We start from the raw sequence: 15,164 nt of genomic DNA on the forward strand, positions 1-15,164 counted from the left end.
TCTGGAGGTCCGTTCTTAACCTGAAACTGTTCTTAACCTGAGGTACCACTTTAGCTAATGGGGCCTCCCGCTGCCACCATGCTACGGCGGCGCGATTTCTGTTCTCATCCTGAAGCAAAGTTCTTAACCCGAGGTACTATTTCTGGGTTTAGCAGATTCTGTAACCTGAAGCATCTGTAACCTGAAGCGTGTGTAACTGTAACCCGAGGTACCACTGTACTGCCCTTCAACTGAATATCACAGGCCAGTTTACAACCTAAAAACACAAAATGATTATCGTGACAGTAAAAATGCCATTACATTAACAATAACTTACAAGGATGGAGGATGGATGTTGAGATCTTCCAAATGACAGCAATTTCCCACAATATCCTTTTTATCATGTTTCTACTGAGCATGGAACAATGTAAACAGGTTTATAAATCCCACCAGATATTATCTCCACGGTGTTTCAAAACGTAAAATAAACCAACCATCCTATTATCAATGGGAGTTATTAAAATCTACGAGTAATAATAATACATGTAATTTAATTGGGTGTATCTTTTTTCCTAAAACTGCTGACTTCATCTCTATATCGATACATTTTATTATGTCTACTTGATTCATCCTTCCAGTAGCACCTTAGAGACCAACCAAGTTTGTTCTTGGTGTGAGCTTTCGTGTGCATGCACACTTCTTCAGATCTTCTTCAGGTATTTGAAGAAGTGTGCATGCACACAAAAGCTCATACCAGGAACAAACTTAGTTGGTCTCTAAGGTGCTACTGGAAGGATTTATTTTTTATTTTCTTTTTTGTTTTGACTATTGCAGACCAACAAGGCTACCTACCTGTAACTAATAATAATAATGATAATAATAGGTGAAGGAACTTTATTGCTCCTGGATTTGGCATCGTGCTCAACGACACATGCGTAGTTGAGTACAATGCCCAATCCAGGAGTAATAAAATTACTTCCCCTATTATTATTATTGTTAGACTTCATTGTTTTTAAATAAATGAATGGTACACACACTGTACGTTAAAGACTTTGTAAGGGAGCAGGCCCTGCAGTCCTCACTGCAGCCGATGACCACTGCAGCCCTCACTGCAACAGGAGTCCCTTTATAGCTGGGAGTGTGAGGGGCCTGGGCCTCGCCCCCTGGGCCAACTGGAAAGATCTCTGTTTGAAGATTGTTTGCATTGAACTGTCATCTGGAAGCAGTCCCTTTCCACTATTTCTTTAGCTATGTTTTCAAAAGTGTGAATATTCCTATGATGACTCCACAACCGCTGTTGTATCTTCTCCTCCCACAATACACACACGGCTCCCCATTTCGGTGAGTGGTTACCTTCCGGGCTCCCACACACATAAGTGAAACGCATGTAAGTGGGGAGCCCACTGTAGTACATATATCTTTCCAGAGGGCAGCAGCGAGAGAGAGAGAGAGAGCGCGCCATTATGGAGCCCCCTTGGAGTCTTATTTTCTGGATTTTTTTGACTCACTAACATCCTCCTCAGGATCGGGGGTGGGGGTGTCCTCCTAGTGAGCCAAAAGGACTTTCTTCTGCCTTTTCAGGTTAGGATTGAATTATTTATTTCCTGGCGCCACTTGTATATGTGGTCGCTGCACAAGTCGATCATGCCCTAGTGGGAGGGGGTGCCTGTGTATATGTAAAGTATGTGTTGGGGGGGGGGGGTTGGAGGTTTCTTCCTGGCTCCATAACATGCTGTTGGCATCTGTCTGTCTCAAAAGACAATGGAGTGCGCCTCCAGGGGTGAAGTCAAACAGCTGCATTAGCAGCGCCAAAATGACCTCCACAGGACACAAGTCTGGGCCGTATGTTTATGTGGGAACATTTATATAATATAGTTGCAGAGTTAAACGTTCCTTATTTAAACCTGCACAACGACAAGCGGATTGCTGACTCGTTTGAGTCTTTCGTCCTTTCTTGATTGTCAATCCCTATATCCCTCTCAAAATAAAGATACACATGAATCTGATTAATAACCAAAATAAAGTAATTTACTGACACATTCATTCATGTACATATTTAGGTTACAAAACAAAAGATATAAGCTATATAAACTATATCAGTGAGTCTCTTAAGACATCTTTAAGCAGCAGCAGCCTAACCGATCCACAGACCAAAGCTAACTGACACAAAGTGGCAGTTGGTCCTCCCTTAGAATGTTGGACTTGACTGACATCCCACAGTTTAGAGGTGCTGGGGTGCCCAGACAGCAAGAGACCCCACTTGAGCCTCGCTGATGTGGTCCAAAGGAAAGCAGAGAAATATGTTTGACAGCAGCATAGCAGCAGGAGTTGTTAGAAGTCCACTCACATTTTCCCGGTGGGTGGCATTGTGGCCGGGCAGCCTGGTCACAACAGTATACTGGCCTAAGGGGAGGAGGGTCGCCACCTCTCTCCTTCGTCATGCCAGCCGCCTCATTGTTGCTAGGATCTGTCCCCTGTGCTTTCAGTGTGGGTCTCCCTCACAACACAAGGGTCCTTGCCCCATTAAGGATACCAGTGAAGGTGGTGAATGTCTTGTGTGAGTGTCTGGAGGCGGTTGGATGGCAGCTAACAAATTGAGGTTGAATCCTGACAAGACAGAAGAACTGTTTGGAGGGGACAGGGTGTGTGTGTGGGGGACTCCCTGGTTCTGAATGGGACCAGGTGCGCAGCCTGGGATGTCATTTTGGACTCACAGCTGTCCATGGAGGCACAGGTCAATTCTGTGTCCAGGGCAGCTGTCTACCAGCTCCATCTGGAACGCAGGCAGAGACCCTACCTGCTGTCTCACAGGAGTAGTGCATGCTCTGGTTATCTGCTGCTTGGACTACTGCAGTGTGCTCTACGTGGGACTACCTTTGAAGGTGATCTGGAAACTACAACTAATCCAGAATGCATCAGCTAGACTGGTGACTGGGAGTGGCCACCAAGACATTATAACACCGTTCCTGAAAGACATACTTTGGCTCCCAGTACGTTTCCGAGCACAAGTCAAAGTGTTGGTGCTGACCTTTAGAACCCTGAACAGCCTTGGCTCTATATATCTGAAGGACCGTCTCCACCCCAACACTGTTTAGCAAAGTTTTTAATGTTTGATTTTTTTATCGTGTTTTTAATATTCTGTTGGGAGTCGGCCAGAGTGGCTGCAGAATCCCAGCCAGATGGGCGGGGGTATAAATACATTATTATTATTATTATTATTATTATTATTATTATTATTATTATTATTATTATCATCATCATCATCATCATCATCACAGTGGTACCTTGGTTTACGAACAGCCTTGTTTACGAATGATTCAGTTTACGAACTCCGCAAAACCAGAAGTAGTGTTCCAGTTTGTGAACTTAACCTCGGTCTAAGAATGAAAACCGAACAGTGGAAGGGCACCGGCAGCAGGAGGCCTCATTAGGAAAAGCGCTCCTTGGTTTAAGAACCACTTCGGGTTAAGAACGGACTTCAGGAACTGATTAAGTTTGTAAACCGTGGTAACACTGTATTATTACCACACTTTATCTTTACCTCAGGCCTCCTGGCCTGGGTCTCCTTCTTATCCACTGGGATTGTTCACATTTGGCCAGACATTATTTTACATGCATTATGTGTAAAGCTATAATGGCTTGTGGCCTTCCTGCCGTGGATTGGGGCTGCCATGATGGGCACACTTTGGGGCCTTCTTACAGATAGGATCAAGGATATGGGCCGTTGGAGTTCTAATGTCTACAGAAGGTACCTTCGCAAGAACCCAGAAGAACTGCCGTCCTGTCATTTCCTTCCTTTTCAGATAATTCACCAATTAATATATGGATTTTTGGACACAGCATAGCCTATTGGGCATGAATGCATGCTTTGGCTACCGGCATGGGATGAGGTCTTGGACTCCCACTGAGCACCAGGGTATCATGGTTGACAAGCATTGCATGAAATGGCATGAAATCATGTCCATTCTGATGGCAAGAGTTGCAGCGAATGGTCATACAGCTTGGCAAGAATGACCTGGTGCTCAGGAAGGGCATCAATCTAACATTAAGGAGGACTTTGATAAGCTGCCAACCCTATACCTGAATATAACCTTTATGTGGTGTCAGCTATTGGAGAGATGTTGTTGGCGCGGTTGCCTCAACCTGGTTGCTATGAATAGGGATTGGAAGAAGGCGAACCATGCAGTTGCACATAATGTTCTGCAATCGAAGAGCTGTGTAATGCGTCACCCTGACATCACCTTTGACCAGGAGGCCTTCTTTCGTGGTGACGGGGTTCACCTTTCTGACCTCAGCAGTAATATTTGCCTCAATGATACCATGGACCATAACATCCTTTTGGACCTTCTAGAGCAGCTGGGAGGACTGTTACACAGTGCTTCCATTCCTTCCTCCTGGGCTGTGTCCAGAAAGTGGTGTTGGGGGCTGAGAGAAGGAAAATCAGCCTGACAGCTACATTATTCTGGAATACTACGGTAACTGAAGGACAACAACCTCATGAGGTCCAATGCAGGAAAATCAGGGGGTGAGGGGACCACTCAGACATGGTAGCACTGTAAATTACATATCAAATTACACATCTAATTATGTAACGGGCAAATAAAATGTTATATAGCCTTACTTTGGACATGGTTCTGAAAGTAATTAAAGTGTCAGGTTTAAATTATATAAATATGAATGCTAATATGAATGCACATTGAAAAATTGCAATTTTCTATTTTGTGTACTGCATATTGTTACGCCTTTGCCAACACTTTACAGAAAGCAAATGTCAGAACAGACCACATGAAAGCAAAAGAGCAGAGATTAAGTGTGTTTGGTTAGATGAATTCCAATCTTTGAAAAAGCAACAGATATGCTTTTACATTATTTCCTCTTTAAAATAGCAATTACTGGGGACAAGGAAGGGCAGCAGAAGCCACCACCACAAAGATAAACAGAAACACACCCCAAACTGACTACAACTGAAATAAACAGGTACCAGCTATTCAACAAGAGCAATTTTGACACTTCAGTCTCAGCACTTTATGAGCTTGAAATAGTTCTGTGTGAATGCTTGGCAGTGAAAATGGGGCTAGGATTTGGAAGAAAAAACAGTAATCTGTAGATAAGTTTCTTTTGTTGCGGAGCTGAATGATTACATGCTCATTTATGAGAAAATCCCCACAAACCAATTTAATTTCCAGCATTTTACTAAACAGAAAATCAAAGTTGTAACTACTAAATCAAGCCCACCATTTTCCAAATGAATATTCCATATCCAGATGAGTAGAAAGATAAGGAACAGCTGCAGTACTATCAGAGATATTCTTCGTCCAGAATCATTTTGTGTTTCATGATTCCTCTTCAAGGTGACAACTTGTATTTCCTTCTTGAATTTCAGATTCTTTGGGTGCAGGAGCTTTTGCCAAGTGATTTTCTAAGCGCTATTTGAACATCTTTGTTTCTCAGGCTGTACACCAAGGGGTTCAACAAGGGAGTCACCATTGTGTAAGAGACAGAAATAAAAGTGTCCTCATCTAGCGTGTATCTGGATTTGGGCCTTAAATAGATAATGGAAGCACAACCAAAGTGCACTATGACCACAATAAGATGGGAGGCACAAGTGGAAAAGGCTTTATGCTTCCCAGCTGTTGTGGGGATTTTCAAGACAGTGTTAACGATTAAAAAGTATGAGAGAAGGATGAACAGGAATGAGCAAAACACAACCAAAACACAAATAATGAAAATGACAATTTCTCCTATGTAGTTTCGGCCACAGGCTAATTCAAGCAAAGGTGCTAAATCGCAAAAGAAGTGCTTAATTTTATTTGGCCCACAGAAAGGCAAGGTAAATATGATTATAGTCTCTGAGGTGGAAAAAAGAAATCCAGTTGTTGCTGAACAAGCCACCAGCTTGGTGCAGAGTCTTTGATTCATCAAAATCTGATAATGTAAAGGTCTGCATATGGACACATATCGGTCATACCCCATTACTGCTAGAAGCATACAATTTGTGCACCCAAAGCCCAGGAAAAGGCACATCTGAGTAGCACAGCCAATGAAGGAAATGGTCTTCTTCTCTCTTAGAAGATTTGCAAGCATATTGGGGATAATGACAAGTGAGTAGCAGATTTCTGAGAAGGAGAGGATGCAGAGGAAGAAGTACATGGGGATGTGGAGGCTGCGGTCAAGCCGTATCGCAGTGATGATGATTATATTTGCCATCAAAGTTATCAGGTACATGAGAGAGAACACCAGAAACAGCGGAACCTGCAGGTCAGGGAAACTGGAAAATCCAGCAAGGATAAATTCTGTCACCGCTGTTTGATTTCCTCTTCCCATTGATGCAGCATCTGCAACAGTGCTCGTCAGCTGATGTTTTATACAAAAATATTGGGGGAGATATATATATATTGTTGTAGCGTGGGGTTAGTGATTTCAGTAAGTGATTTCAGCTTTCTTCACGTAACACTCTTTATTCAGACAAACAAGACTGGAGACTGAGGAGAGGGAAGCTACATTTATAGGGACAGAAGACTGGCTAGAAAGGATACAATTTGGAGGGAACAATCTCAAGCAATCACAAAGCTGCCTTTTGGTGGGAACCAGTAAGACTGAGGATCCAAATACAGCAGCTTAAATGAACCAATAGTAGCTGTTCCTTCTGGAACAGAAAGGCAGTTACTTTACCCTAATGGGAATACAGACAATAGTAATACAGATCTAAAAACCATTGAATCAATATGCAACATATGTGTGTGTGTGTGTGTGGTTATTTATTACCGGTAAATTTACATATTGCCCTTCAACTGAATATCACAGGCCAGTTTACAACATAAAAACACAAAATGCATAACGTGACCGTAAAAATGCAATAGCAATAATAACTTACAAGGAAGCAGGTTGGATATTGAACTCTTCCAAATGACAGCAATTTGCCACAATATCTTTTTTATGATGTTTTTATTTAGCATGGAACGATGTAAACAGGTTTAGAAATCCCACCAGATATTATCTCCCCGGTGTTTCAATATGTAAAATAAATCAACCATCTTATTATCAATGGGAGTTGTTAAAATCTACAAGTAATAATTAACAATATGTGTAATTTTATGGGGTGTATTTTTTTTCTAATACTGTTGACTTCATCTCTATATCAATACATTTTATTATGTCTACTTGATTTTCAATTTTTATTTTTTATTAAGAAATAAAACAGCTGGGTTGGCAGCACCAAAGTGACCTCCTCGGGATACAAGTCTGGGCAGTGTGTATGGAGGTGTTGGGGGGCCCAGACAAGAGACTCCACTTTAGCCTTCCTGATGTGGTCTAAAGTGAAGCAGGGCAACATGTTGGGTGGCATCTTAGCTGCAGGAGTTGTTGGAAGGAGGGATACAAAGCCCCATCTTAGGGATTCTACTCTGGATCTGTGAAGGCTTTACTCCTTGTTGTTGTTGTTGTTTGGTCATTTAGTCATGTCTGACTCTTCGTGACCCCATGGACCAGAGCACGCCAGGCTTGGCTTTACTCCTTAGCATTTTCTTTTTCCAAAGATATCCTGCAAGGTAGAAGAGGTTTAGGATCAGAGTTTTCTTTCTCCTAGATGGGCTACCTTTCCAGGTTGACGAGCCCCATCTGCCCCTCATTTCCATCTAGCTGCTCGTGCAGATACTTCCTTCTTGGCTGTTGAACCCATAACAAAACAAAAAACAAGAATTTACTTATACCCCATCCATCTGACTGGGTTTCCCCAGCCACTCTGGGCAGCTCCCAACAGAATATTAAAAACACAATAAAACATCAAACATAAAAACTTCCCTAAATAGGGCTGCCTTCAGATGTCTTTTAAAAGTCAGGTAGTTGTTTATTTCCTTGACATCTGAAGGGAGGGAGGGTGCCACTACCGAGTAGGCCCTCTGCCTGGTTCCCTGTAACCTCACTTCTCGCAGTGAGGGAACTGCCCCCTCAGAGATGAGCCTCAGTGTCCATGCTGAACGAAGGAGGTGGAGACGCTCCTCCGGGTATACTGGGCCAAGGCTGTTGTGTTCAGAACCCACTATTGGTCTCATTAGCTCAATCCACCAGAGCCTTTCTTTGCATACAGGGGAAGTCCTCCTACACACACACACACACACACACACACACACACCAACTAATCCAATAACTTCTTTCAATACTGCCTGCCATTCCCATTCTCCCCAGGCAACAGCTCTCTCTCTCTCTCCTCAGACTGGTGTGAGGAAAAAGTGCTTAAAAATGGACACCATTCAGACTCCCAGCCACACCATACACTAGAACTGCACCCAACCCCTTCCACACAACTGAATCATGCTGGACCTTTCTTCAGATATTGCGTATTTTCTGGTAGGAGGAAAATAAGCCAGGCAGCTACATTATTCTGGAATGCCAACTGAAGGACAACATCATGTGGTCCAATGCAGGAAAATTGGGGGGGGGGGTGAGGGGACCACTCAGACATGATAGCACTGCAAATTACCTATCCAATTGCATATCTAATTATGTAATGGACAGATAAAATGGTATAGATGAATGAGGTATGTATGTGTGTGTGTGTTGCATTGGTAAGCAGAACCACCAGCTGCATACTGCTGGCCAGGCTGGCAAAGAGCCATTGCTCAGTTGTGGAGCCTGTGTTTTTGCATGCAAAATCACCAATAAGATCTGCAGGCAGGGCTGGGAATGCCCCCTGCCTGAATCCCTCTAAGGAGCTGCTTCTGACAGTCATTGTAAACTATACTGAGCTAGATGAACCAATGTTGTTTGAGTCAGTAGAAGACAGCATCCTGTGTTCTCATTTAAATCAACCCTTTGGGACTGTAAGGATAGAATCTTATTTTATGTTTAGGCATGGGAGAAACTATTATTTCCCTGGATCAAAGACCCAGTTGGGCACACACACACCCCATGCACATTTGCACGTGCACACACACATATATTGGGAGTCTCAATGGCACCCCACTGGAGGCTTCACCCAGGGCAAAAAATCTGGCTAGCCCCCACCCCCATAACTCTGGAGGGGAACGGTCATAACTCTTTGGTGGACCACATGCCCCAATGGCATCTTTAGGTAGCGTGGGGAAGGAAATACCTGTCTGGAACGACTGAGGCACCTTCAAATGTGTAGTGCGATTTGTTGGCTAAGATCAGTTATTTTCAGAAGTAGGCACACCTTGAAAGCGGAGGCCTTCACCTCGGTATGGTTTCCCTGTATTACATACGCAGCCCAACAAGATAACAAGAACCCACCGACGGCACACGGATCGATATGACCCAGCAATTCCCACACACAGATGTTAACAAATCTTGCTGCAGCCAACTAAAGACAACCAACCAACCAACCACACCCTGCCCCCCAACCTCTCTCACTGGCATAAAACCCCTCAGACACATTTAAGTATTATCACCCCAACCCCCTCTCCCCCCCTTATTCTTCCTTAACCTTATTCTGTATACAACAAAAATGTTCTATACCTGATGTTTTTACATCAAATGTAAAAAAGACTGGGCAACTTGGGGAAAAAAGACCTGGACAGTGCCTTGGGGCTGTCGTTTTCAGTTCATGTGAAGGGTCTCAGAGGCTCCTCTGAAATTTAATTGATTGATTTCCCCACATCTGAAAATCTGAGGGCATAAAAATACAAGATAGAAACACATAATACAGAAAAACATTTTTAAAAAAACCCACCCCCTCTCCCACAAACACATTTAAAAGAACATAAGATGTTACTTCAGCCCAAGGTCTGAATTGACAAGGAACGTTTTTGCTTGGTACCTATAGGTAGTGTAACAACGGCACCAAGCGAGCCTCACTTGGGAGAATAAAGCCCCTTTTTATAAAAATTCCCCCTCATTCTTGGTGCCTGCTGGTGGACCCAGAAACATGGCATCTCTTCCTCCACCTAGAGGTGGAGAGTTAGCCAGGTGGAGAGAGAAGGTGTAGCCCACACCCTAAAATGAAAAGGCAAGAACCTTCAAACCACTGGAACCAATAATACACAATGACTAAATGAGGAACAGCCGGCCGGCCAGCCAACACCTTGGGCAGGCAAGTGAGTTTTCATGAGGTGTTGGAAACTGGATCACAGTCACGGCTCACCTTATTCTCTTTGATTCCCATAGGAATGCAAGGCAGGGGGTGTTCAGGGAAAACAATAAGGGAAGCCTAGATCCAGATGCCCTGGCCCTGCTGGTGAGGGGTAAATTAAGGGGCAGGCAAGATCCTTGGAAGCCGGATGAAGATACCAAGTGTTGACATGGGCCTGAGATGGAGAGAGAGAGAGAGAGAGAGAGAGAGAGAGAGAGAGAGAGAGAGACCACAGTCCATTGGGTGAGGCCTTGGCCAAGTTCTGACTTCACAATGGGCTGCAGAATGTTTTGCTGCCCAGGAAACCAGATGAGTTGTTTGAAAGGATCCTGAGATCAGTTAAAAGCTCATTGAGCTGTCTCCTTCAGATCAGTTGACACCAGAGATGTCTGTCTGCTTCAGAGAACTGTCTTTTTTTTTTTTTTTTTTTTGATCAGTTGACGTCGGAAACATCTGTCTCCTTTGGAGAATTATCTTTGGCTTGGTTGAAAGCCCAGAGAATAGTCTTCTGCCTCCCCTGCTGCCACAGAAGGTAAGGTAAGAGGGGAAGAGGGGAGACATCCTGAAGTCTTGTTCTTCCTCCCACCCCATGAGCAGTTTTTAAAGATGCTCCTTGGTTATTTGACCTTCATAAATCCAATGCTCCCAGGGAGTTTTCTGGTTAATTTTCTGAGGTTTTTTGTTTGTTTGTCTCCATTCAAGTGGCAGGAGAATTACTACCTCCTCGTCCCCCCACAAATCAGTAAGATGCTCCCCCCGGCCCCAATTTCACCACTGGGAGCTCATTTTTCACTCAGCCCTAAAATACACACCACACCTCTGCAGGGCTCACACCTGAACCCTTAACTACTCCCTTGGGCGCATTTCCAGCATCTTGAATTAGTTTCTCAACTCCCAACTCCTATCGCCCTAGATAGCAGATCCAGGATGTCAGATGTCATGAAGGAGGGGGAGGAGGGCAGTTGGAATCTAGACACATAAAACAGGGTGATTTAGCTCTGGAGGAGAAGGGTCATAACTCTTCTGTAAACACATGCTTTGCATGCAGAAGCAGGGGTGTTGGAAGGAGAACTGGCACCCGGTGAGGGGGCAGGGCAAATCATCCAGTGGCGCACGCGCCATACGTATGGCGGGAGGATACTCTGCTCGCGGCTGCGGTGGCACGATGGCGGCGGCTTTCACTGCTGCACCTGGGGGTGGCGGGGCGATCCTCCCACAGGGTGCCTTCTTGTCACCCCCCTCAGAGATGGCACCCGGGGTGGCCCGCCCCCTTCCTCCACCACTGTGCAGAAGTTCAACCTCCAATGACATCTCTAGGTAAGGCTAGGAAGGAAAGTCTGTCTGGAATGAGTGAGGCACCTTCAAATGTGTAATGCGATTTGTTGGCTGAAATCCGTTATTTTCAGAAGTAGGCACAACTTGAAAGAGGAGGCCTTCACCCCAGTATGACTTCCCTGTATCACATACGCAGCCCAACAAGACAATAAGAACCCACCGACGGCACACGGATCAATATGACCCAGCAATTCCCACACACAGATGCAAACAAATCTCGCTGCAGCCAACTAAAGACAACCAACCAACCCCACTCTGCTCCCCCTCTCTCATTACTACCAAGGAAAAATATAATAAAACAAATGGAAAGAGAACCTGCCCAAGTAACACAGGCATAAAACCCCACAGATACATTTAAGTATTATTCCCCCTCCCCCCTTCTTCTTCCTCAACCTTATTCATGATGTTTTTACATCAAATATAAAAAGACTCTGCAACTTAAAAAAAGCGAATTCACTTTATTTTGTAAACCAAGAAAATCATATATATATATATATATAGGCACATCTATGCTTATGCAGCAGAACCAACAGATACGTTTTGAGTGATAATATTATGTATTTTATTTTACTTATCTCATATCCGCATTTGATAACTTTTTTACAGCAGGGGTGGAGATGTAATGGGAAGTTGAGGGACCTGGACAGTTCCTTGGGGCTGTCGTTTTCAGTTCATGTGAAGGGTCTCAGAGCCTCCTCTGAAATTTGATTGATTGATAGATTGCCCCTCATCTGAAAATCTGAGGGCATAAAAATACAGGATAGAAACACAAAATACAGGATAAAAATGGGGGGGGGGACACCAATAACCACTCCTATCTCCCACAAAAACATTTAAAAGAATATTTCAGTCCAAAATCTCAGTTGACAAGGAACGTTTTTGCTTGGTACCTATGGGTAGTATAATGAAGGCACCAGGCAAACCTCACTTGAGAGAATAAAGCCCCTTTTATAAAAAATTCTTCCTCATTCTTGGTGCTTGCTGGTGGATGCAGAAACATGGCATCTCTTCCTTCAACCCTTTTCTCATAAATGAAGGCAGGGCACTGCTAGAAAGAGGGAGAGAGGGCAATGTCTTCAGCTCTGAATCTCCTTCTGTGTGTATGCCTGTTGTGGGGCAGGTGGGGGGCAGAGAGAGTTAAAGGCCAAAGGCCTGGTTATAGAAGAAACCTTTTTGCCTGGTGCCCAAAAACATTGTGATAGTGCAAGTGCAACTGTACAATTGTGAAGCCTTTTCTATCTGTGGCGAATGCCAGAGGATAATTTGTCTGTGAAAGAAAGAGTTGTGCTTCTTGCCAAGGAGATTGAGAATCTTAAGTTCCTTTTATGCTTTTATCCAATCATTGTTTTAGATCACTTTTTCCAGATGAATTTGCATTTCATTTCCTTTTATAATGTTTCATTTTTTTAATAAGAATTTATTGGTATTTCCACATAAAAAGAAAAACAAATAATAACAATCATTCTACATATAAGAACAAACACAACAAACAACACAAATAACAATCAAATAAAAACTAATACATACCTCACCCACAGGAACACACCAATCTATTAATTATGGTCTTATTTCGAATCTTATTTTGGGGGACTTCCCCCGTTCTCTCTTCTGCGTTCAATTCTGATTTACTTTAGTAACTTTGTAACTAGTTTAACAAATCATTCACCATTATTCTTTATCTTCAAATATACCTCTTATATCATTCAACTTATGAATATCAAATAAAACATCATATTGCAAATCTTAACTTCTTATATCCTTTTTTCCCTCTTAACTTAGTATAACTATTGCTCTTATTACTTCTAATTCCTACCTTAAAAATATTATAATCAATATATTATCATAAAAATCCTAAACATTTCTTCCCTTCTCCAAATCGATTATTACCCTCTGACGTTGGAGTACCATGGTTAGCCTTCCTGATAAATCTCATACATTCTTTTACCCCACCCCCCTCCTTACCATCTTCCCTCTTCCCATCTCAGTCTCCCACCAGTCTTCCCCCCAACATTTTTCCAGTCCCAATCTTCCTTCTCCCACAGCCATTTCTTCTTTCAGAGTATCACATTTTCCTTGATCCAGAATGTCACCCTTTCCTTGATACCTAAAAACCAAAACATTGTCACCAAGTATCTTTGCTGAACTCTTCAAAAGAAATTGTACATTGTCACCAAGTATCTCTACTCCACTCTTCAAATCAAATTGTAATTCCCAGGGTTGTTGTACCTGCTTTTCTGGGCTCCCACCCCAGAAAGCCGTTATACAGTCTCGATTACCAGTCTCGGACCTCTCACGTCCCTGAGACCCTTCTTCTTGTTGTAGTTGTGTCTTCTCTACTTCAGATGAAATCTCTGGGAAATAACTCTCTCTAATTGTTTCTTTAAGTTCCTCAGCAAAGTTCTTACAAGCACTTCCAATCTCAGAAAACTTTTCAATGACATTCTGTTGCAAAAGTTGTAGTTGCAGTAAAAAATTTCTCTGCTCTGATGTCATTGCTAAGTCTGGAAAGACCGTGGGAACCAGACAGAAGTAGGCAGGAGTGGGCAGGAAATAACAAAGTTTCAGTACTTTTCCATCCTCACTGCTCAGATTTCAGCCACCATTTCCTCCCTTAATCAGAGGGTAAATTTTCTTTCGCTATAATCCACTGTCAATTGGAAGAAATAGTTCAAATTTCTTAGTCTTGCCCCAAGCAGGGGTTTCTTAAATAGTCAGAATCAGAATCAACATAAAACTTCAAAGCAGTCCAAAGTAGCAATAGCCAAATCCGGTGTTACTTTGATCTTGCCACATCAGAGAGAAACGGGCTTCCTTTTTTTAGGTCTCTCTCCATAAACCAATTACAACGATTTAAGCCCAAATTATATTCCGTACTTACAGGTTTCTTCTTTTTTAGCCGAATTAAGAAAGAACGGAGCGCTCAGAGCCAACGGCCGGCTGCCGCTTTGTTCCCCCGGTTGGAGGCGGTTTCCACAGCTCCGCGCCGGAGCCCGTTCACTCAAGCCTCCCTTTTACAAGGGAAGCCTGAGAACGGGACGGCACAATGGAGCCCGCTGGAAAGCCCTAGCCACGGGACGCTCTTCCCGTGGTTTTCCGGAGCCCGCAGCGCAGTTGCGGGACTCCTACCCCCAGGGGAACCGGAGACGGCTCCCAACCGCTAGCAATGGCGCTCGCGCTGGAAGTCCCTCCTTTTATAATGTTTCAGTTTAATATTTATTAAACGATGGGCAATATTTCTTTTTCCAGCTGCCCTGGCCCTCCTGGTGAGGGGTAAATTAAGGGGCTTGGAAGCCGGATGAAGATACCAAGTGTTGACATGGGTCTGAGATGGAGAGAGAGAGCCCACAGTCCATTGGGTGAGGCCTTGGCCAAGTTCTGACTTCACAATGGGCTGCGGAATGTTTTGCTTCCCAGGAAACCAGGTGAGTTGTTTGAAAGGAACCTGAGATCAGTTAAAAGCTCATTCAGCTGTCTCTTCAGATCAGTTGATACCAGAGATGTCTGTATGCTTCAGAGAACTGTCTTTTTTGGATCAGTTGACGTCGGAAACATCTGTCTCCTTTGGACAACTATCTTTGGCTCAGTTGAAAGCCCAGAGAATGGTCTTCTGCCTCCCCTGCTGCCACAGAAGGTAAGGTAAGCGGGGAAGAGGGGAGACATTTTGAAGTCTTGTTTTTCATTCCACCCCTGTGGGAATATGTTTTGTAGGTGCCTTTGCACCTGTTTATTTATGTTTATTTATGTTTACTTTGTGAAATCCTTC

General features: G+C 43.6%; 1 protein-coding gene across 1 annotated transcript; it reads right to left on the reverse strand.

The window, feature by feature from the left end:
- Positions 1-5,358: 5,358 nt before the first annotated feature.
- LOC117061164 (olfactory receptor 10T2-like) lies at positions 5,359-6,303 on the reverse strand. The gene has a single exon (XM_033173849.1). The coding sequence runs from the start codon at positions 6,301-6,303 to the stop codon at positions 5,359-5,361; it is 945 nt and encodes a 314-aa protein (XP_033029740.1).
- Between the last annotated feature and the right edge of the window lie 8,861 nt (positions 6,304-15,164).

Source organism: Lacerta agilis, chromosome 16 (assembly GCF_009819535.1).
Source record: "Lacerta agilis isolate rLacAgi1 chromosome 16, rLacAgi1.pri, whole genome shotgun sequence".
Lineage (NCBI taxonomy): Eukaryota > Metazoa > Chordata > Lepidosauria > Squamata > Lacertidae > Lacerta > Lacerta agilis.